Here is a 22,301-nt window from a genome sequence, read left to right as displayed (position 1 = left end):
AGTGCGAGAAAGCCTCCGCCAATCCTGCCCTCGCGAGACCCACCCCGAGCAGGCACCGCCCCCTAACCGCCGGCCGCCGGGCACTTGCCCGCAGCCCCAGGGCCCGCCCTTCGCCGAGGCGGGAACCCAAGTGAGGGCGGAAGTGCCGAGGGAAGCACAGGGACAGGAGTCGAAGGTCAGATAGGCTCCCTCGGCGGCTGTATTCGGGTTAGTTGCTGGTCTACACGGCCTGCTGCTGGTTCTTCCCAAGGACCAGTACAGGAAATGACACAGAATGCACCCGGGGCACTCAGTAATGCAGATGGTGATTCAGTAAAGCCGGGGCTAATCCTCCATCCCTTATGCGCACCGGCTCAGTACCCAGCTGCTTCACTTCGAGCTCCCTGCTTGTGGCCTGGGGAAGCAGTAGAGGACAGGACGGCCCAAATCCTTGGGATCCTGCACCCGCCAGGGAGGCCAGGGGAAAGCTCCTGCTTCCTGGCTTCCGATTTGCTCAGTTCTGGCCATGGGGGCCATTTGGGGAGTGAATTTTAAAGAAAAACAGTGAAATCAAGGGCAGGTGTTGGGCAAACGGTTAACATACCATTTGGGACCCTCATCCCATGTTGTATTTCCAAGGTTCCAGTCTGGGTTTGGTTTCCAGCTTCCTGCGTATGTGCATCCTTAGTGGTGATGCAGTGGGGAACAACTAGCCGGATGCCTGTCCTCCGTGGGAAAGACATGGACTGAGTGCCAGGGTTCGAGCTTAGATTGCCCCAGTTCCGGCCACTGCAGGCATTTGGGGAGTGAACCAGCAGATGGGAATGTTAGCATATGCTCTGTCAACTAAAACAAACAAAAAATTTACAATGTAGACACCAGTCATCTGTAGCTCACTCCACTGCTTAAAAAACAAGTTTCAGGCCCAGTGTAATGGCTCAGTGGCTAAATCCTTGCCTTGTACATGCCAGGATCCCATGTGGGCACTGGTCCATGTCCTGGCTTCTCCACTTCCCATTCAGCTCCCTGCTTGTGACCTCGGAAAGTAGAGGATGGCCTAAAGCCTTGGGACCCTGCTCCTGTGTGGGAGATTTGGAGGAAGCTCCTGACTCCTGGCTTTGCATCAGCTCAGCTCCAGCCGCTGTGGTCACTTGGGGAGTGAGCTAGCTAGGGAGAATCTTTCTCACTGCATCTCTTCTCTGTCAATCTGCCTTTCCACTAAAAATTTAAAAATCTTAAAAGCAAAGAAAGAAAACAAGGTTTTTGACTGGTGTCATGACTTAATTGGTTAGTCCTCTCCTTCAAGTGCTGGGATCCTATATGGACACTGGTTCATGTCCTGGTTGCTCCACTTCCAACCCAGCTGTCTGCTAATGGCCTAAGAATTCAGTGGAAGAAGGCTCAAGTCCTTGGGACCCTGTATCCACATGGAAGACCTGAAAGAAGCTCTTTGCTTCAAACCAGTTAAGCTCTGGCCATTGCAGCCATTTGGGAAGTAAACCAGTGGATGGAAGATCTTTATCTCTTCTTTTTCTGTGAACCTTCCTTTCCAATAAAAATAAACAAATCTTTAAAAAAAGAAAAAGGTAATGTGAATTTTCCATCCACATTTTTATGGCCCTTTCAACTTCTTAAAGCCTGTAAATTTTATGACACACCATCAGATAAATTAAACATTCATTAAAATATTTCCATGAAAATAAAATAAAGCCTCATTAATTAAAACTTCCCAGAAAATCTCCATGTCATTAAAAACCACCTCCTGCACTAGCACAAAGGGTCTTCTGAAAATTCATAGAAAAATGTGTTATGACAAAAGCACGTATGGATTAAAAGCATTTGGTACTGAAATAAAGTTATTTAATTTCATTATTCTGCAAACTTTCTGAAGTATTCTTAAGTAATTTTAAGAATACATTTTATGGGCCCGGAGGCGTGGCCTAGCGGCTAAAGTCCTCGCCTTGAAAGCCCCGGGATCCCATATGGGCGCCGGTTCTAATCCCGGCAGCTCCACTTCTCATCCAGCTCCCTGCTTGTGGCCTGGAAAAGCAGTCAAGGACGGCCCAATGCATTGGGACCCTGCACCCGTGTGGGAGACCCGGAAGAGGTTCCAGGTTCCTGGCTTTGGATCGGCGCGCAGCGGCCCATTGCGGCTCACTTGGGGAGTGAATCATCGGACGGAAGATCTTCCTCTCTGTCTCTCCTCCTCTGTGTATATCTGGCTGTAATAAAATGAATAAATCTTAAAAAAAAAAAAGAATACATTTTATGAAGGGGTATAAGATATATCTATTTTGGAGGACTTGTATCAGAAGACTTTCCCACTTTGTTTTTTTTTTAATATACATGTATTTAAATTTTTATTTGTTTGAAATAGACAAAGAGAGACAGAGATCTCTGCCACCTGCTGGTTCACTCCCCAACTCCTACAACAGCCAAGACTCTACGAATCCAAAGTCAAGAGTCAGGAATTCCATCTGGATCTCCCACGTGGGTGGCAGGGATCTCAGTAACTGAACCATACTTGCTACCTCCTGGGGTGTGCAGGAGCAGGAAGCTGGGTTCAAAGTGGAGTCAGGATACAAACCAAGGCACTGTGACATGGGATCCAAGTATCCCAAGTGGTAGCTTAACCGCTGTGTCACAGCACCTGTTGTCCTCAATTTGCCCACTGGAGGATGAGATGAATTGAGGGCATGTCTCCCACAAGCCTCTTTTCTCTCTTTTGTCTGTTCTCCCCTTCTAATGTAGGAATAGAGATGATGAACAGTTGTATCGGCCAGCAGAGGGTGGTAGTGATGTCTTCTCTGGACAAATACAAACAATCATTGTCATCACCTCTGGAGACAGGGGTGGAGAAACAAAATGAAGGCAGAAGGCTGAAGTCACAGGCTGAGAGTCTTCAGGGTTAGTATTCGGCACAACGGTTAAGATGCACTGGCGATGCATTTACACCCGGTATCAAAGCGGTAGGATCTGAGTCCAAGTTTTGCTCTGGATTCCAACTTTTTGCCTCCTGGGGTGGAGAGTGGGCAGAGCAGGTGATGACTCAAGTACTTGGATCCATGTCACCCACTTGAGAGACATGAATTGCATTCTGCCTTTTGGCTTTGGCCTGGCCCAGCCCTGGCTATTGCAGGCATCTGAGGGAGTGAACCAGTAGATGGAAGATTGTAGACTCTTGCTCTTTACCTTTCAAATAAAGTGTTAATAAAATAAAATTTTTTTTAAAGACAGGGCCAGCACCATGGTGTAGTAGCTTAAGCCTCCGTTTACAGCACCAGCACTTCATACGGACATTGGTTTGAGTTCTAGCTGCTCTGCTTTTAATGTGCCTGCGAAAGCACCAAAAATGACGGGGGCACCCACGTGGGAGACGTGGAAGCAGCTCCTGGCTTCAGACCTGCCTACCTCCAGCCATTGCAGTTATCTGGGGAGTGAACCAGTACATCTCTCCCTCCATCTCTCCTTTCTGTAAATCTTCCTTTCTAATAAAAATAAGTAACTTTGCTTTTTTTTAAAAAAAGGAACTGGAAAACAAAATTGCCAACAACATTAATAACTCCCCTGCCTGCCACCCCGCCCCCATTTACAATAACAAGGAATCTCTAAACCTATTCCCTTATCCACAGATGGGGTTCATGGTGAAGCCATAATAGACAATAGAGAAGTTCCTTACTGTAAGCAAGAACACAGCTGAGGTCACCGGCCCCTCACTGCAGCTGCAGCCGCGCCTGGCCTGCAGCCTCCTCCTGCAACACCCAACATCTCCACCTCTCCTGCATCAAACACTGCAACTCCCACGGAGCCACCACTTAGAACTAGCTAGAAATAACCAGCATGGCTGCCAACTGCATCTCTGCGATGACCTTCAGCTGTTTAGAATGCCGTTATAATAAAATTACCATGCCGAACGCTTCTACTTTTCTCACGAACCTGACACGGTGACACTTCTGGGCGTTCCAAAGGACACAGGTATGCGCATACCCTGCCCACACGTCACCACTGGGAGCAGTCAATGTAAGCTGCAACATGCATCCCTATTACCTGTATGTTCAGTTCATGACAGGCTCCTCCCCCAGGCAGGGAATGCAGCATTATCCTGAGGAAAGTTCAGCATAAGTCACAAACAACTCATTCAGACTGATTTTTTGCTCTTTGTCGCCTCTTTGTGGCGGTCTGCACCCTCCCCCACCCACACCCCGCCACCTTTGAGTGCAATGTTGCAGGCTGAGCTTTTTGGTAGACCATTTTCTGGAAAACCAGTTCCAGAGTTGATTCTCTGCCTGTGTTCCAGGGCACACTCTTGGTCACAGAACTAGACATGAGCAAAATGGCTCCTGGTGCCTGAGTAGACCCACCAGACTGATCTGAGACTTACTTTTGGTTCATCATGCCTACCCAAGGACATCCCACTTGATGGCACGTCAGTAGCCATCCTCCAACTTACGACACAGGGAGAAGCAGGTTCTGCTCACTGAGCACCCTCAAGGATCTTGCCGTAGCCTTGTTTGCCTCTACAGATGAGATCCCCTCACCCAGTTTGGCCCAGTCACGCCCCTCTTGACGCTAATCCCGTAAATCCCTAAGCCCCTTTCTGGACATGGGAAATGACTTGGTTCCTACCTCAGATTCCCCCTGCTGAGCTGCCTGGTGAGAATTAAGCCTCTGTCTCTGGAACAATGTGGTTCCTGGTGTTTGTTCCTCATGCACATATGGAGCCTTTGTTGGCCCCACCAGAGCAGTAATAACATCAGTGTTTCGCTTGCAGGTACTTCTGTTAAGTGATATGGTGTGTGCACATAATTGTCCTACTCAGAAAAATCTCTCAAATCCTCCATTCTTCAAAGATCTCTTTGAAGTCAGAGAGAGAGATCTTCAAGCTGTTGGTTCATTGTCCAGATGACGGCAACAGCCAGGGCTGGACGAGGCTAAAGTGAATCTAGGAGCTTCATCTGGGTCTTCCATTCCGGTGCAGGAGCCCAAGCCCTTGGGCCATCTCCTGCTGCTTTTCCCAGGCCATCAGTAGGGAGCCATCAAATACCCACATTTTATTGCACCAAGGAACTCACCCCAGGGCTCATGGTCTGGCCAATAACAAGCTAAACCAAACACAACAAGAACAGAATGCTGACATGAATAACCCAATTTGAACTCAGAGCAAAATTTTGAGGAATGACCCTCGAGAGACGTCAGAGGGGCCTGCATCAGAGCATGCAAGGTTAAGCCTCCTCCTGCAGTACTGGCATCCTCTATGGACACTGGTTCAAATCGTGGCTGCTCCATTTCCAATCCAGCTCCCTGCTGATGGCCTGGAAAAGCAGCAGAGGATGGCCCAAGGGCTTGGGCCCCTGCACCCATGTCTGGCCGAGTCCTGGCTGTTTCGGTTATCAGGGGAATAAACCAGAGAATGAAAAACCTCTGTGTCTGACTTTTCTTCTCTCTCTGTAACTCTGCCTGTAAAGTCAAAATGCGGAAATCTTTTGAAAAGAAGATGTCACAAGACGTTTGACAGGAAAGGGGTCACCGTGGAGATGCAAAGGGGGTAGGTTTGTTTGCTCATTCTCATCTGGCTTTATTGCAGCTCCAGGAAGTCAAGCAGGTGTGCAGGCATGCCCAGCGGAGAGCCTAAGCGTCTAACTTGCATGGAGGGCTGGCACTGCGGCCCAGTGAGTTAAGTCAGCGCCTACAATGCCAGGATTGTGTGTGCCAAGCGCTGGCTGTGGAAAAAATGCCTTTGTTCGTGTTAACCAAGCTCCCGTCCTCCCCTCCACCCCAAAATGAAAAACAAAACCTTTTCTAAGCCTAACTACAAACTAAACCTTTTCTAACCACACTAAGCAAGTGGTTCTGGGAGATTTCTGAGAGAGTAACCAAAGGAGGCCTAACTCCACACAATGCTTACCGACAAGGCGGGAAAGTGGCTGGCACGTGCAGATCCCTGCAAACGGATGTGTCACGTGTTCGGGCAGCACCACCACACAACCGGGCAAGCGGGGAGAACAGCCTCTTGCTTTTTTTAAAAAATAGAACCACGATTTTCTGCTACACCACTGTTTCCCTTTATATACACTTAGTTTTACATAATAGTGATAACCTCCAGTCAAATTGGTGCTTTCTGCCAAGCAAAATACAGGCTCCCCAGCCTCTTCCCGGCAGTCCCACCCCTGCCGGCTTAGATTCTTGAGCCCCCCCCTTACTTGTCTCAGCCAATCCGACTAAGAGCTTGCGTGTACGTCAGGCGTTTCTAGGCAGGTTAGGACATCGTCTGGCCCGCCACCTGACAGTGCCCACCTAACGGTCTGCTAGGTCCAACGTGTGGTGGATGCCAGAGAGCAAAGCTGGCGAGGCGACGGATCAGCTGGAGGAGCGGTGGCCGGGACAGCGAGGGGCAGCCCTGCGAAGGAGAGGGGCGTCCGAATGGCCACTGCCCGGTGAGGCCGAGTTTCTCCTCAGGTCTTCGTGGTTTCTGTCAGGTCTCCGTGGTCCTGGCTCGGGGGAGCCGCGTGTCTTCACCGCTCAGTGGGCCGGACAATACGAGGAGCGCCCGTTGGCGTTTTTCCTCCCTCCCCGCTACCCCCCGGCGTCCCCATTAGATTAAACAAAATTTTAATTTTTGATGATGTTTACATAGTTGATCAGGGTGGGAAGGATCAGGAGTTAGGGGAAAGTGGGTGAGATCTTTATTCCCGAATTTTGTCTTCTTCCTGTATCTGGGGGGAGATAAGGGGAGAAGCCACACCCAGCCTTCCAACCGCCCCAAGTACTCAGGGATGGGGAACGACCACCTGATATCGACCCAGGGTCTACGATGTGGTGCGGGGTCTGATGGGTCTGCTGAAGTGGTCTTGATAGTTTGAAAATGCTGTCAATCTTGCCAATCCAAGGATGAGGAAATTAGCCAGGCCCAGGATGCCTGCCGGCTATTAGCTGCTTTTCTCCCAGCAGTGTTAACACGTGCCTAGGGTTCCTCCTGTTTATCTGAACTCATCTATTGCCTCCCTCATCGGTGCTGATCGCCCACAAGGCCCCTCCTAGGAGCGCGGGATGCCCTCCACGGCAATCACTGGCACCGTGCTCCTGGATTTGCAGCCCTGGGGAGAGTTGGGTGCCCAGGACCCTCCGGACTCAGCAGCTGAGTTCGGGAAACATGGGAAAAGCCTCCGTGATGCGGGGTGTGTGGATGCGGGTAGGCCATGCGGGGCTGAAAAGTGGTGGCTGCCACGGGGCCTCACAGGCCAGGTTTAATGCCCCCAAGCATTGGTTGGCAACCAGAAGGCTCCCTTTCCAGATGGCTGCGATGAAGTCTGGAGCCAGGAACTCCGTCCAGGTCGCCCAGGTGGGCGGAGGTTCCAAGCCCTTAGGCCATCCTCCGCTGCCTTCCCAGGCACAGCTGGGTCGGAAGTGGAGTGGCTAGCACCACAGTGGCAGCCCCAGATTTCGATGTTCTGAGTTCAAACGTTTGTGAGATGTATTCTACGGATTATATAAGCCAAAAGAGATGTCTTTTTTAAATATATATTTTCAACCATTATTTTTCACATTACTTTTCACACTAAGTTTTTGAGATAAAGTGTGTGTTGACAGAGTGCATCTCAATTTGGACATCAATTTTTAAAAATTTATTTTTCTTGGAAAGGCAGATTTTTAAAAAACATGCCTGGTAACAATTTAATGTTTTCTGTAGCACAGTGTTGTTGTTTTTTTTTTTTTTTTTTTTAAGATCTATTCATTTTTATTACAGCCAGATATACACAGAGGAGGAGAGACAGAGAGGAAGATCCTCCGTCCGATGATTCACTCCCCAAGTGAGCCGCAACGGGCCGATGCTCGCCGATCCAAAGCCGGGAACCAGGAACCTCTTCTGGGTCTCCCACGCGGGTGCAGGGTTCCAATGCATTGGGCCGTCCTCAACTGCTTTCCCAGGCCCCAAGCAGGGAGCTGGATGGGAAGTGGAGCTGCCGGGATTAGAACCGGTGCCCATATGGGATCCCGGGGCTTTCAAGGCGAGGACTTTAGTCGCTAGGCCACGCTGCCGGGCCCAAAGCAGATGTTCTTAAACACACGCGACATGGGCCTTTCCACTAGGTGTTAGTAAAAATTGGGGACAACTTATATTTTATCATTTTAGTTTTTAATCAGTCTTTGTATACTCAGTATTACATAGGAGTTAATACTTGTGGAAAAAGATAATGCTCTTTCCAAATTTTGCAATAACAGTGTTACTACTAGGACTGTCCGTGTAAGACCGACTGCCACATATAAACACTGTGCTACAGGGCCCGGCGGCGTGGCCTAGCTCTTCCATCCAGTGGTTCACTTCCTAAGTAGTTGTAATGGCCGGAGCTGAGCTGATCCGAAGCCAGGAGCCAGGTGCTTCTTCCGGGTCTTCCATATGGGTGTTGTCCCTACAGTCTTACAACTTTTGCCACACTGTACAGAATGGTGCCTAATGTGCCACTACTAGAGTTCTTGATCTGCTGGTCATCAGGTATGAGGGCTACCCGGATCTATCTGGGTGGAATCTGTAGGATGCAATGTTGTTGCAGTTAACTGAACCAGAAATGAGTTCACTCCCAGCTCAGTGCATGCACAGTCCTGTCTCATTGCTGTATCTCCCTGCGCAAAATGGCACCTGATCAGTTTTAGGGTGCGGACTGAGCTGTGAAATTCACCCTGTTCCTGCACTGCCCATCTGGGACAGACCAGCAGGACGGGCAGTTCTTTGTCTGGGCTCACCTCCTGGGCTCCCGGTAAACGTCCCTTCCCATCTTGTTGATGGTGGAGTTCTGGCAGCCGGTGCAGTTCAGATCGCTGCTTATTGAATGCCAGTCACTGCGGCACCACACTGTTGTGGCCACTGCTTTCCTGCATCTGGCAGTCTCCAGGTGCCCCTCTGCTGTTGTTCTGTCCTCTCCTATTTCCTGGAACGTGTCCTCTCTACTTCAAACTGGCTAATGATTCTCCATCTGTTTAAACACGTCCTTACCGTATTCTACCATCTTGATTCAGCATCCTTTTTTTTAAAGATCTATTTATTTTTATTGGAAAGGCAGATATGCAGAGAGGAGGAGATATAGAGGAAGATCTTCCATCTGTTGGTTTACTCTCCAAGTGGCCACAACGGCTGGAACAGAGCTGATTGAAAGCAGGAACCAGGAGCTTGTTCCAGGTCTCCCACGTGGGTGCAGGGTCCCAAGGCCATGAACCATCCTTGACTGCTTTCCCTGGCCACAGGCGGGGAGCTGGATGGGAAGTGAGGTAGCTGGGATTAGAACTGACGCCGACATGGGATCCTGGCATGTGCAAAGTGAGGACTCCAGCCACTAGGTTACCGTGCTGGGCCCATATTTAGCATATTTTTAATAACAGTCTTTTCTTGAAAAGAAATGAAAGTCCCATAGAGCTAAGTTTGGCAAAAAAAAAAAAAAAAAAAAGTGCCTAAGTAATGTCATTTTTGTCCAAAAATTATGGATTAGTTTAATAAAAAGTTTTATTTTATTGCTTAAAATCCAGTTCTGAATTACTCCCAAAAAGGTTTGAAAAATGTTGTCATCGATGGACTAAGCTTCTAGTTTTCCGAGAGAGTTATACTGGGAGTTCAAATCTGTCCAGGCCTATTAGACTATGAATATATTTTTAAAAGACCATTCTAGCACAGAAGGTAGATTCGTGGGCCGAGCACAATGGCCCCGTGGCTAAGGTCTCGTCACAGAAACGCCGGATCTCATATGGGCACCGTTGTGGCCGCTTTAGGAATGAACCAGCAGATGGAAGATCTTTCTTTCAGTGTCTTCTCTCTGCAATTTTGCCTTTCCAATGAAACTAAATAAATCTTTTTTTTTTAAAAAAGGTAGACTTGCATATAATTCAATGTATGAAAATACAAATATAAAATTAAGAAAGTAGTTATTCATATATGGCATATCCATAATGTCCTGGGCACTGTGCTAGGTGCTGGGGATACAAGATAAATAAATTATAGCTTTTTTTGTATTCAAGGAATTCCTAGGGTAGTGATGATGATTTCGTAAGTATACTAATTCAGCAAAGTGTATTATACTTTAATATATTCGGTTTTCAGACATCTTGTTTGGCACATAGTGAGTTCAAAGAGGAGATAATAAGTAAGGGATTGTGAAATGGGGCAAGCAAAACACATGGATCAGATAAGTGGTGAACAGAGAAGTTAATGCTTAAGATCTAAGCCAGTCCAAGTTTGCTTGGTGTACCCGGAGGCAGTCAGCCGAGGATGACTGGGAGTTCGTTCCCAGAGGTCCTGGAGAGAGAGGCCGGAGGGAAAATTCCTCCCTGACATCAGAGAATGAGACTCCAGTAACCCTGTTCTCTTGATTCACCATTTTCCACTGGACAATGCCAGAGAAACACTGCCCAATTTCATCCTGCAAACTGCTTTCGTGTTTCCATGTGAACAACCTCCTGTTAACTAAGGGATGGAGGCCAACTAGCAGAAGGAGCAGTACAATACAAGCATGTACAGGAATCTTGCCCATCAGAAACCCCCTCCTGATGGCTCATCTTTTCCCCCTCATCTTTTCTACCGTGCAGTCAGGCCAAACTGAAACAGATTCCAGAAGTTCTTTGAGTCTGCCCGTGCTGCGGGTGTTCTTGGGGCAGTTTCTTCGGACCATGTGAGGTTTCAGGACTACTAATAATGCTTTTGATCATTTTCTCCAGACCCGTGTCTTCCTTTCTCAGCAGATTTGGACCCTTCTTCTGAAGATGGAAATTCTGTTTGGTGCCTGTGTCCAGCTGGCCTCCCTCCCTCATCCAGGTGAGGCTGTGTGAGAATTTGTTTAACCAGGATGTGTTGGGACACAGGGGACTGGGTTACTGAGGAAGGAACCTGGAAGTCCTGGGTGGGGGGGGGACGTATGTGTTCATCTCTCAGAAGGGTTCATCTGGATCCTTCTGAGAGATAACCTGTTTCTTGACACCGATGCGTCTCTGGCTTGTATTCAGAATAAATCAAATCATAAATCAGAGCTCTCCCTAGGAAGCTGGCCTTCCTTGCTAGGCTCCCTAATATCCCATGTCTGTCTTGCTTTCTCAAGAATATTTTTACTTTTTTGTTGCCACCTTTGGCGATAACAAACTATAACAGGATCTTGGCAGCACAGGGCCTACAGCTCGGTTGCAAAGAGTGAACTTTCCTGATGGCAAGATGGAAACCGGGCCTTTTGTGGGTAACAGTGCAGTATGAGCTGTGACGCTCAGAGGGCATTGGTACTTGGGAGAAGCAGCGGGTGGTGGATGTGGGCTAGCCAGAGGGGACCTGCGGGGAGGCCGATAGGAGACCATGGCACTTGACCCTCACGGGCAGATGAAGGCCAGCTGACATCTCTCTCTGCACCTGAGACTTTTTTACAAGCAGACTGGACTTGGAAAAACACTCCAAAAACATCAGTTGCCCCAGCATCAAAACCAAATGGAATGGTCTCATTCTGGAAGAGATGGAATGTTCCATGGGAAATGAGTGATCTTTGGAATTACCCTTAGGTCAGTCGTTCTCACAGTCTGGTTTTGGGCTTGTTTTGTTCCCTGCCATACTTCCTGGCCCCACCTTCCCAAGTTCATCATCATTCACCTGAGACAGTCACAAATGATTCGGGTGAAGGCAATCCTTTATCATCATTTGGGAGAATGCTTGTTTTGAGGTATAGACAATCATCATCATAGTAAAACCACTTTGGCTCAGGAGCCCAGTATCCCCTCAGCAACCTCCAGCAGCCAGTCCTGGGGAGTTTCCAAGAATTCTTGAAGTTTAGGAACAGAATGGTTTCCTTGGCATGATTTTTTGGCAACTTACGATTTTCCAAAGAAACACTAATACAAGATTTCTAGAAAGAAGATGGGTAGATCACTGCTCAGCCTTTTGGTTAAGATTAAGTGAAAGAATATGAGTAGAGGGAATGGAAAAATCATTTGTTCACTCAAGATCTGGTTTTGGCTCAGTCCCTTGAACCTTTTCCCCCAGGGCCAATTCCTTATTTCCTAGCTCAGAACCAGCTAGATGAACCGTGTGTTGAGTCTGAGTCTCACTGGCACTCGCCAGTTTCTTTGGTATTCTGTGGTTCATTTCAGGGTTCTCAGAGGAGCTATTTGAAGTTTCCATTTGGCCAAATCAGACCCTGGTGGAGTTTGGGCAACCCCTCACGGTCAACTGCAGCACCACCTGCCCAGACCCAGGCCCTGGCGGAATTGAGACCTTGCTGAAGAAGACCCAGGTGGACAAAGGGCCTCAGTGGAAGGAGTTTCTCCTGGAGGGCTTCACGGAGAATTCAGTGCTGCAGTGTTTCTTCTCCTGCGCGGGGATCCAGAAGGACTCAAGCCTTGACATCACCGTGTACAGTGAGTGGCGCCAAGGGCGCAGGACGGAGGCAGGGGGCTGTGGGAAGGGCACATGCGTCTTAGTGAGGGATGAATCCAGGGGCTTCTTCAGGTGAGAGATCAGGGCGCTTGATAGATTTCTGCCCACCTGTAGTGACTCCAGAGGCAGTTCTTGTCGGCTTTCCTGGACCGGGGAAGGGGGGATGGTGGTGGTGGTGTGTGTGGTTTTCTTCCGGCTTCTACATTAGTAGCAGCCCAGACAGGACGTGCAGATGTCTCTGCTTGGAGTAATGTTCAAGTACATGAAGCAACTGTTAATAATGATGACTTCCTTAAAGAAAAAAAAATTATTTACTTATGAAAGTTAAAAGTTAAAAGTTACAGAGAGATCATTCATCTACTGGTTCCTTCTCCAAACAGCCACAACAGCTGGGGCTGGACCACGGGCTACCTCAGAGTCTCCCACATGGGTGCAGCGGCCCAAGTCTTCCCCTGTCCTGCATCAGCAGCTGGGAATCAAACCAGGGCCCTCAAGGGATGCCAGCACTACAGGTGGCAGCCCAACCTACTACACCATAGTGTAGGCCCCTGTGCTAACTTCTTTTTTTTTTTTTTAAGATCTATTCATTTTTTTATTACAACCAGATATACACAGAGGAGGAGAGACAGAGAGGAAGATCTTCTGTCCGATGATTCACTCCCCAAGTGAGCCGCAATAGGCCGATGCGCGCCGATCCGAAGCCGGGAACCTGGAACCTCTTCCAGGTCTCCCACGTGGGTGCAGGGTCCCAATGCCTTGGGCCATCCTCAACTGCTTTCCCAGGCCACAAGCAGGGAGCTGGATGGGAAGTGGAGCTGCCGGGATTAGAACCGGCGCCCATATGGGATCCCGGGGCTTTCAAGGCGAGGACTTTAGCCGCTAGGCCACACCGCCGGGCCCGCTAACTTCTTAATTACTAAAAAACAGAGTACAATCAGTTCTGCAGTATTTGCTGCAAGTTGTTAGCATTAAGTAGGGACTGGAGAAAGGAGGGTCTTGGTGAGGCAGTTAAGGAAATCTTCATGAAAATGGAGGGGTTTAAACTGAGGGGACAGATGAAGAAGGCCTTTCAAGCAGTTTGAAAATAGCAGCAGAAAGCATGTGACTGTAGGAACAGGTGTGATGTTTATGAAGTTAAAAACTCAGGGAACTGGCACAATGGCTCAATGGCCAAATACTTACCTTGCAAGCGCTGGGATCTCATATAGGCACTGGTTTTTGTCCTGGCTGCTCCACTTCCCATCCAGCTCCCTGCTTGTGGCCTGGGAAGGCAGCAGAAGGTGGCCCAAAGCCTTGGGACTTGTGTGGGAGACCCGGAAGTAGTTCCTGGCTTCTGGTTTCAGAATGGCTGAGCTCTGGCCATTGCAGCCATTTGGGGAGTGAACAAGCGGATGGAAGTGTTTCTCTGTGTCTCTCCTTCTCTGTAAATCTGATCTGCCTTTCCAATCAAAATAAATCTTTTTAGAAAAATCACCTTGGTAAGCTAGGGTACAGGTTTCCTGTGCTGCCAAAAGCCGCTAACGCTCCCAAGGCACATGTTGTCAGAATAAAGCTCTCCAGAATGGCAGTGACCATCAGAGCAAGGGAGTTCTCCTACTGTCGTGTCTCTCATCTGTGGCTCCAGCTACTTGCAATAGCAGAAGCCAACAGGCTACCTCATCCCAGCTAGGGCAGGGCGGGCAGCAAGCCAATTCCAGTCAGTTAGGGACAGAACCTTCTGGTTGGTTTTATCACAGGCAGGACTCCTGTCCCATGCCATTGCTTCCTGGAGGGGGTTGCTCACTCGCTCACTGTGTCCATCTTTTTCTCTTCAAGAGCCACCAGAGCAGGTCATCTTGGAGTTGCAGCCTGCATGGGTGGCCGTGGATGAAGCTTTCACAGTGAAGTGCCATGTCCCCAGTGTGGCACCTCTGGAGAATCTCACGCTTACCCTTCTCCAGGGTAACCAAGAACTGCACAGAAAGAACTTTTGGAGTTTGGCTCCGGCCTCCCATGTAGCCGAGGTCGCCATCAGTGTCAGAGCCCAAAGGGAGACCGACAGGTGCAGCTTCTCCTGCCGTGCAGAGCTGGACCTGAGTTCACAAGGGGGCGGGCTGGTCCACGGCAGCTCGGCCCCCAAGGAGCTCCGCATCTTCGGTGAGTCAGCCCTTGGGTGCGGGAGGACTCCTGCACTCCTGGCCATGGCCTCTGGGACTGAGGGGTCCGGCAGGGTCCGGGGCAGAGGGGAGGGTGTGAGGATACGAAGCTGCTCCTCTGCTTGGGCTGTGAACTCTCTCCGGAGGAGAGCCTCCAAATACATGGTTTATTGTGGCTTTTATTCTTTTTTTTTCCTTTTCCTCATTTCTTGGCAGAGTTCTCTCAGAGCCCCCAGATCTGGGTCTCCTCACTTCTGGAAGTTGGAATGGCAGAGACAGTGAGCTGTGAGGTGGCTGGAGTGTTTCCAGCCGGAGAAGTCACATTCCACATGGCCCTGGGCGATCAGGAGCTGAATGTTGTCCTCTCCTGGGAGGGTGACACGGCCTGGGCCAACGCCACCATTCGGGCCATGGAGCCCGGCGATCAGGAGCTCTCCTGCCTCGTGGCTCTGGGTCTGATGGAACAGAGAGCCCGCCAGCCAGTGCATGTCTATAGTAAGTGAGCCGCCTCATTCCTTCCCCATGTGACAGCTCACACAGCCGCTGAAACCCCCCTTCATCTTTGTCACATACGATCTCAAGTGAACAGGAGACTTCACCTTTCTCGTGTGTGAAAACACATCTTGCTGGTCTCACGGCTTTGTAAGGCATTGGCAGATGAGACGTTCAGATCTCGGAAACACCCTGTTGTGCCTCCCACTCAGCTTTTCCAGAGGAAGTAATGGTGTCCAAAGTCCTTCCTCTGAGGTCTGCCCACCAGAGGGCGCTGCTAGCATCCAGGGTCCAGGAGTGGCTCCCAGTTTGGAGAAATGTGTGTTTTGTGTCTTTTTTCCTTTCAGGATTCCCGCCGCCTGTCCTGGAGATAGAAGAATCATACCCCTTGGCAGGGACAGATGTGAATGTCACCTGCTCAGGACATGTCCTGACGTCACCCAGCCCTACTATCCGGCTTCAGGGAGCCCCAGCCCGCCCTGCCCCCGGGGATCCCGCCTGGCTGCTGCTCACGGCCACAGAAGAGGATGATGGCCGAAATTTCTCCTGCGAGGCCTCCTTGGAGGTGCAGGGTCGGCAACTGACTAAAACCTCTGTGACCCAGCTCCATGTCCTATGTGAGTAGAGGCCTGATTTTTTCTGGTCAAAACAAGGATTATTTGCCATTTCTAGAGATCTTGTAGCTTCATGACCAGAATTGCCACATGTTTTCTTATTTGAAAAAATAATGCAAGGAGACCATAAAATAAAATCTCTCCAAGCATACCTTACCCTCCCTCCCTGGAAAGTGAATGAGGAGAAAATTGAGGGAAGGGGGAGTTTGGGAATAGGGGGGTGATTAAAGTGGCTGAAAAGTGTTCCCTGCAGGCTAATGAGTGCAGGGAACATAGGAAGTAATTGTTGGAAAGTTTGAAAAGTAGAAAAGTCACCCTTCTTTGGAGTTCAGCCCCATCCAGCTCCTCACATTCGGAACAAGGGTGGGAGCAGGACCACCGGGCCGACCCTGAGGGAGCAGCATCAGCATTTAGTCCAGGTCTGGAACAGGGCCTCCAAGTAGGGAGCTGACAGTCCTTCGTTGGAGGAAGCGAGCTGTGGGTGGAAGGGACAGCATTTGGGTTGAGAGAGGGAGAAGGAGGTGAGGATGAGGGTGCGAGGGAGCAGGGCATGGTGGGCTTAGCAGGTCTCTGGGGGCCTCTCTTTTGCAGACGAGCCGCGCTTAGAGGAATCCAGTTGCCCTGGCAACCAGACATGGGTGGAAGGGCTAATGCAGAGGCTGGCCTGTGTTCCGAAGGGCAATCCGGCTCCAGCCGTGGTGTGTACTTGGAAGGGGGTGCTCTTCCCCCCAGGTGTGCCACACAAAGCAACCAAGAACCACACCGGCCTCTACTGCTGTACTGCCACCAACAAGCTGGGCTCCGTCAGCAAGGACATCAGGGTCCTCGTACAAGGTAAGCTCTGCCTGGTCCAGCTGGCAGTGCCCCGGGGCAGGGGCACAGGAAGAAGAAAGGGTGACTGTGCTGAGGAAGAAGGGACGAGAAGTGGGAGGGGTGGGGGGTGGAGTTATTAAACTTTCTGATTCTTTGTCATTTGCGCTTGAGCAGGGTTAGAGGAAGGAGTCAGCTCCACCATCTTCGTCATCATCATTGCCGCCCTGGGAGTGGGTGTAGTCACCCTTGCTCTGTACTTGAACTACCAGCCCTGCAAAATAAAGAAGAGGAAGCTGCCCTATAGGCAGCAAGCAGAGAGCCAAGAGGAGGAGGACCAGCTGCAGGTCAACCAGTGACTCGCATCACTGTTAACTCGAAGCAGCTCCAGGACTGAGCAGGACTGCTGCCCCTGAGTTCCCGGGGACAGAGAGTGGCTAGAGCAGAAAGTCATGTTTTAGGCCCCCGAGCTCTCGCTGTCCGGACACTAGCCTTCCTCCCTGATGTTCCCGCTGCCACCGGTGTCTCCATTGTCAGCATGCAGCCAGTGAGATCTCCGACGTCTTGCCAAGATTTAAAAAGAAAAAATTATTTCTACTTTCTCCCAAATACCAGCTTAAAGAGATAATCAGAAGTAGCATAGAGCAAGTCATTTCTCATGATTTCCTGATAACTAATTTTCTTAGTCTGAAACCAGAGCTTTGAAGAGGGCAAGAACTAAACCGAAGGGTAAGAATGACAACTCTATTTCCATACCCACCTTCTTTGGCTCCTCTGCCCTGTGGCTCTGGAATGCCACGGCCCAGAGCCGAGCTAATGACAACGTTAAGTGTCTGTGTGTGGCTACACTCCAGCTAAGTAACTGTCTAGTGGGCCCTGTGGATCAGACAGTAACTTCCTTAGATTAAAATTGCCAGCCCACAGTGAAAACTCACGCTGTTCCTTGAATCCTTACAGATTTGAGCCCCAAGCAGCTCTCAGTTCCTTTTCCTAAACCATTATAATCATCTCTGCATCCCCTGTTTTTTACCCCATGGGTCTTCAGGTCAGAGTTCCAAATGTTTACTCATCCTTTTCACAGAGAAACTGGTATTTTCATGTCTACAAAGTGAACGAGGGGCGCAAGCCTCTTGTCCCCGTGTCCCTGTGTGATTTTATGATTCAGCTTGTCTGAGCATGTGTGCTCATCCTTGGAGAAGGCATGAAGAATCAGCAAAACCAGTTATTTTCTCCCAAATCAGTCATGAAATGTTTGAAATGTTGGTTATTGAAAAAATTAAAATAATTAATTTTGAATCAATGTATTTTCCTTTTGTGTCATTGTTGAAAGCTTTGTAAAAGTGTCTTCAAAAAGTAAAAATTAAAAAATACTTTTATCTACTTGAAGGACAGAGCAAGAGAGAGACCAAGAACTTTGAGAATTGAGCATTTGGGGAAGTAAGGCAGCAGGTTTAGAAGAGGGGTGCAGGGCAGCCTAAGCTGGGGGAAGGCTCCCAGCCATTTCCGCATCAGAATCAAGAGCACCACATAGGCACCATGTCACCCCTGCTAACCCCCACCGCTGGGCCCAGTACCTTGAGGTGCTGTGAATCCAAGTGGGAGAAGCCTGAACGTGGGACTTCCTGCTTCCCACAGTTAGCTGGAGGCTAAGCCTGCTGGGGCCTTTGCTTGGGGGAGCCCCAGGGTGCCCTGTTCACAGATCAGCAGGTCAGCAGCCGCAGAGCTGAGGGAGGACACCGCAGTGCTGGGCCCAGGCAGCTGCAGGCGGCTCCTTGTGCGCGTGTCCAGGGTTGCAGGGCTCAGAGTTTGGGTTAAGCAGTCCTTGAGGCCCTCCTCAGGTGGGCCAGGCTCTTGCAGAGTCAGAATCTCTTCTAGTTCTCTCCCCATGCCCCACCAGGTTCATACAACCCGGGTCATGCAGCAACTCCTCTTCAATTCTTAATTTTTTTAAAAATTTTCGTTGTATTTAAAAGGCAGAGAGTGCGTCTGTGATCTTGTCACTCCAAATACCCAGGACAGGCCTGGGCCGGGCTAAAGGCAAGCACCAGGATGCCAACCTAGGTCTCCCACATGGGTGCCAGGGACTCCAGTTCTTGAGTCATCCACCACTGCCTCCTAGGTGAGACACAGTAGGAAGCTGAGTTGGGAAATAGAGTAACTGGGATTTGAACCCAGCATACTGAGATGGGGTATGAGCCACCTGGGCTAAATGCTAGTCTCCTTGTCATTTTGTTTTTAAATCTATTTTTATTGGAAAGAGTTACAGAGGGGCACACACCTTAGCTCAACTGGATAATCCTCCACCTCCGAGAATGGCCTCCCATATGGTCACCTGTTTGTGTCCCAGCTGTTCCATTTCCCATCCAGCTCCCTGCTTGTGGCCTGGGAAAGCAGTGGAGGACAGCCCAAAGCCTTGGAACCCTGCACCCTCATGGGAGACCCAGAAGTGATCCTGGGTTTGGATCAGCTCAGCTCCACTTGGGGAGTGAACCATTGGACAGAAGATCTTTCTGTCTCTCCTCTCTAAGTCTTCCTTTCCAATGGAATACATAAAGAGTTACAGAGAGCTCCATGTCCTGTCAGCCAGGCGAGGTGGTGGAGGTGGCTGGGGTGGGGCCACCCAGCACCTGTTCCCAACTGCACCTCACAGGTTAGGCCAGCCTGAGGGCTCTCTCCTTGCTTCCACCACTCTCAGATCTCTGCTGGGCCTTGTCCTGCAGCTTGGGTGCTGGGGTGGTGCCTGAGAAGCAGCAGATTACCGGGGTCTGTCTGGGACTGGAGGAAAGCTGGGAGCCAAGCACTGCGTCCTGGTCTGGCGCCCTCTGCTGTCCAGTGCTGTTATAGCACCTCTACTGTCGGAAACTCCTTAGTACCACTGGTGTTTCAATTTAGGATCCTGTTTTCACCTTTAAAGGCAGTGCAAGTATGAAACAAGTCCATCGAAAACTGTGCTTTGGAGTTTGAATTTGGCCCTTTCCACAGGCTGGTGCTGTGACGTCCAATCTTGTCTTACGTTGCATGGCAGTGGCAGCAACGTGGCTCCCACCACTCCACAATGAAGCCAGGCCATTGCCCGGATGTCCTGAAGCTTGGGGCATTACTCCCATTTCCAACTGACATTGCTTACCAGGTACAGCTCCATCGTAAGTTGAGACGCCCCCTAGTTAGAACACCCAATGAACTTGCCAGCCACGGTCATTCACTAATGCTACAATGGCTTCTGTTTCCTTCGAGAACATTTGTGCTAAGACATAATTCTCTAAAGGCTGTGAGGTTTTTGTATAGTTCCAAATGAAAGGAGGGATGTTACAGGATATTGATTCCAACTTAATATTAAGTCAGAAACACTTCCCTGATGCTGATTCTTGGGGTTCTAATACTACACAAATCGTGATTGCAGCACACCTCTTGTGGTTCCAGCAGGGGGAGAGTCCTCCGTGGAAATGAACAGGTTTGCCCTCAAAGTCAAGCCCTTCTTTCCCCAAAACAATTTTCCAGGCAAACAATGAACAAATGATTGAAGACGCAGGCACAGTTTCTAAGACATCAAGCTTGCAGTTGTGGTGATTCTAATCCTAAACCACTCTGCAAGTGTTATCAAATGTGAGACATTTGAAAATGACACTGGGCACTGTTTTAAAGATCGGCGACAGCCCACAGGTCTGTGACTATCTCAGGATTAGTCAGCGAACTGATCATTACTGCTGTAATAGAATTCTGGACCCTCATGAAATCATTTCTGGTTAGCACCCTGAACAGGTACGGATTCATTCTTAGGTCTCCAGACAGTAAGCCACGGTGCTTGAAGACCAGAAACACCCAGAAAGCTTTAGCCACAGCTGTGTCAAGTTCATCTGAAAATAAGAACCATGTGAGACACCGTCAGGAAAGGACAACTTGACCGTAGGAAGTGTTCAGAGGTCGTGTATGAGCCGATTTCTCGCTTCGTACTCAAATGGCAGCAAGACGCTGCTTAGGGAGCAAGCTGATGACTCAGGCTCACGTGTTTGGAACATCACAGTTGCAAAAGGCAGGATGGCAAGTGCTAGGAACAGCAGACAGCTGGGCAGTCTTGGCTGGTCAAACCAGCCAACCTTCTTGCCAGAACTAACTCCCCCTGGGATCATAGCTGGCCGCCATAATCCCACCAAGTCCCCATTCTTAATCCATACACCACGAACATATGCCCATCACCCTAAGGATCTGGGGACCATCCCATCCCGTCAAGCACATGGACCTTGGTGGAACAGTTACCCTTACCCAGATCATAAACAAAGCCGCAAATTCAAGGCCAAGCTACGTCACACATCAGTCACTTCAGAAACTCTTGTGAAAAATGTGTTGTTATTACCTGGGGTGAGGGGTGTTCTGTAGGGCCGACTGGGGAAGGAGGGGCCCGTCACAGTGGAGGAGCACCAACAAAACCTCCAGGGCAGATTCCTGCTCCTCCCACATACAGATGCAGAACTTTACTGAAAATATTCCCAATTTCCAGAATTGGTGGACCGTGAAGTTCACTATGACCTTTAAACAACTTTCTCACACACCAAAGCCTCACCCTTACCCTACTTGCCACTCAGGTACGTACATTAATCCCAAACAACCCTTGACGGGTGTGACTCCACTGGCTCATTGCATCTCCTCGGAGACCCAGAAGTTTCTGGCTTTGGATTGGCCCCGCTGTGACTGTTGCAGCCATTCGGGTGAGTGAATCAGTGGATGCCAGATCTTTTGTCTCTGTCTCTCTTTTCTGTAGATTTGATCTGCCTTTCCAATAAAAGTAAATAAATATATTCCTTAAAATGGATAGATTAGCTGCCCATGTTTAACCCTCTGATTTCACCCAAAACCTCGGCTATCCTGCCAGTTGGGCTCCCGAGTCCTGAGTGGGGGAGAGGCTGGACTCTGACTTCTGGTTATGCTGGGGCTCGCCAACCGCTGCCTCAAACCCTGTGCTGGCCAGCTGACTGGCAGTGTCTGCCTTTGCCCTTTGTGATGCCCACCTGGCCCCTGAGGACACCCCCTCATCTAGGCTCTCAGATTCCAACATCCCCTTCTTGCAGGGCTCCCAATTCCCCAAGAGCTCCCACATGAACACCCACAGCCTGTTTTGCCTTTCTTCTGCTTGGAGTCTTGGCCTCCTGCGGTGCCTCCTTGCTGTTACTGGAGCTGGCAGGTCAAGGAGGACCACCCCCGGATCCCACCCCCTATCCTGCCCCCGCCAAGGGCTTCTCTAGAGTTGATCCATGACTGTCCAGTCAGGTGGGAAGCCAACAGGCCTGGGGCCATGAACTTGGCGTGTGGTACAAAGAGGGCTACATCACTTCCGGTCAAGCCCCAGAAGAGCTGGGATGGTATAGGGTCAGCAGCCGGGCTTTCAATAACACCCCCCAAATCCTGCCATTTTGCTTCATACTGTTGCCTGTTGTTCTATAGTGTAGATATATCTACAGGTCAGCATGGTGGCTCAACAGGTTAATTCTCAGCCTGCAGGCACTGGCATCCCACATAGGCATGGGTTCTAGTCCTGGCTACTCCACTTCCCATCCAGCTCCCTGCTTATGATCTGGAAAACTGTAGAAAATGGCCCAACTCTTTGGGACCCTGCACGCACTTAGGAGACCTGGAAGGGGCTCCTGGCCACGGATGGGGCCAGCTCTGGTCATTGTGGCCTTTTGGGGAGTGAACCAGCGAATGGGAGATCTTTCTTTGCAAACCTGTCTTTCCAATAAAAATAAATCTTAAAAAGAAAGAAAGTCGCCTAGTCAGATGCCATGATGCAATTTCGTTTTATTAGGACGAGGCAGGTGGGCACCAGAACTCCCTGCCCAGGGAAAGGGGCGGTGCTGGGGAGGTGGGGGGAGCGGAGGTGGGGCCGCC

The 22,301-nt window shown here is 49.8% G+C and overlaps 1 protein-coding gene across 2 annotated transcripts; it reads left to right on the top strand.

Annotated features, from left to right (window-relative positions):
- Positions 1–6,221: 6,221 nt before the first annotated feature.
- On the top strand, positions 6,222–16,841 carry LOC101534264 (intercellular adhesion molecule 5). Of its 2 annotated transcripts, none has more exons than XM_004597358.3 (8): positions 6,222–6,413; positions 10,702–10,774; positions 12,085–12,351; positions 14,186–14,506; positions 14,722–15,000; positions 15,345–15,614; positions 16,203–16,445; positions 16,599–16,841. In XM_004597358.3, the coding sequence occupies exons 2-8, from the start codon at positions 10,723–10,725 to the stop codon at positions 16,778–16,780; spliced, it is 1,614 nt and encodes a 537-aa protein (XP_004597415.2). In that variant the 5' UTR covers positions 6,222–6,413; positions 10,702–10,722; the 3' UTR covers positions 16,781–16,841. The 2 variants fall into 2 exon arrangements, with proteins under 2 accessions (XP_004597415.2, XP_058531285.1); XM_058675302.1 differs by having other exon boundaries at positions 10,678–10,774.
- Positions 16,842–22,301: the final 5,460 nt, after the last annotated feature.

Source organism: Ochotona princeps, chromosome 17, assembly GCF_030435755.1.
Source record: "Ochotona princeps isolate mOchPri1 chromosome 17, mOchPri1.hap1, whole genome shotgun sequence".
Classification (NCBI taxonomy): domain Eukaryota; kingdom Metazoa; phylum Chordata; class Mammalia; order Lagomorpha; family Ochotonidae; genus Ochotona; species Ochotona princeps.
The sequence above is the reverse complement of the archived record's forward strand: the minus strand, read 5'-3'. Positions and strand labels throughout refer to the sequence as shown.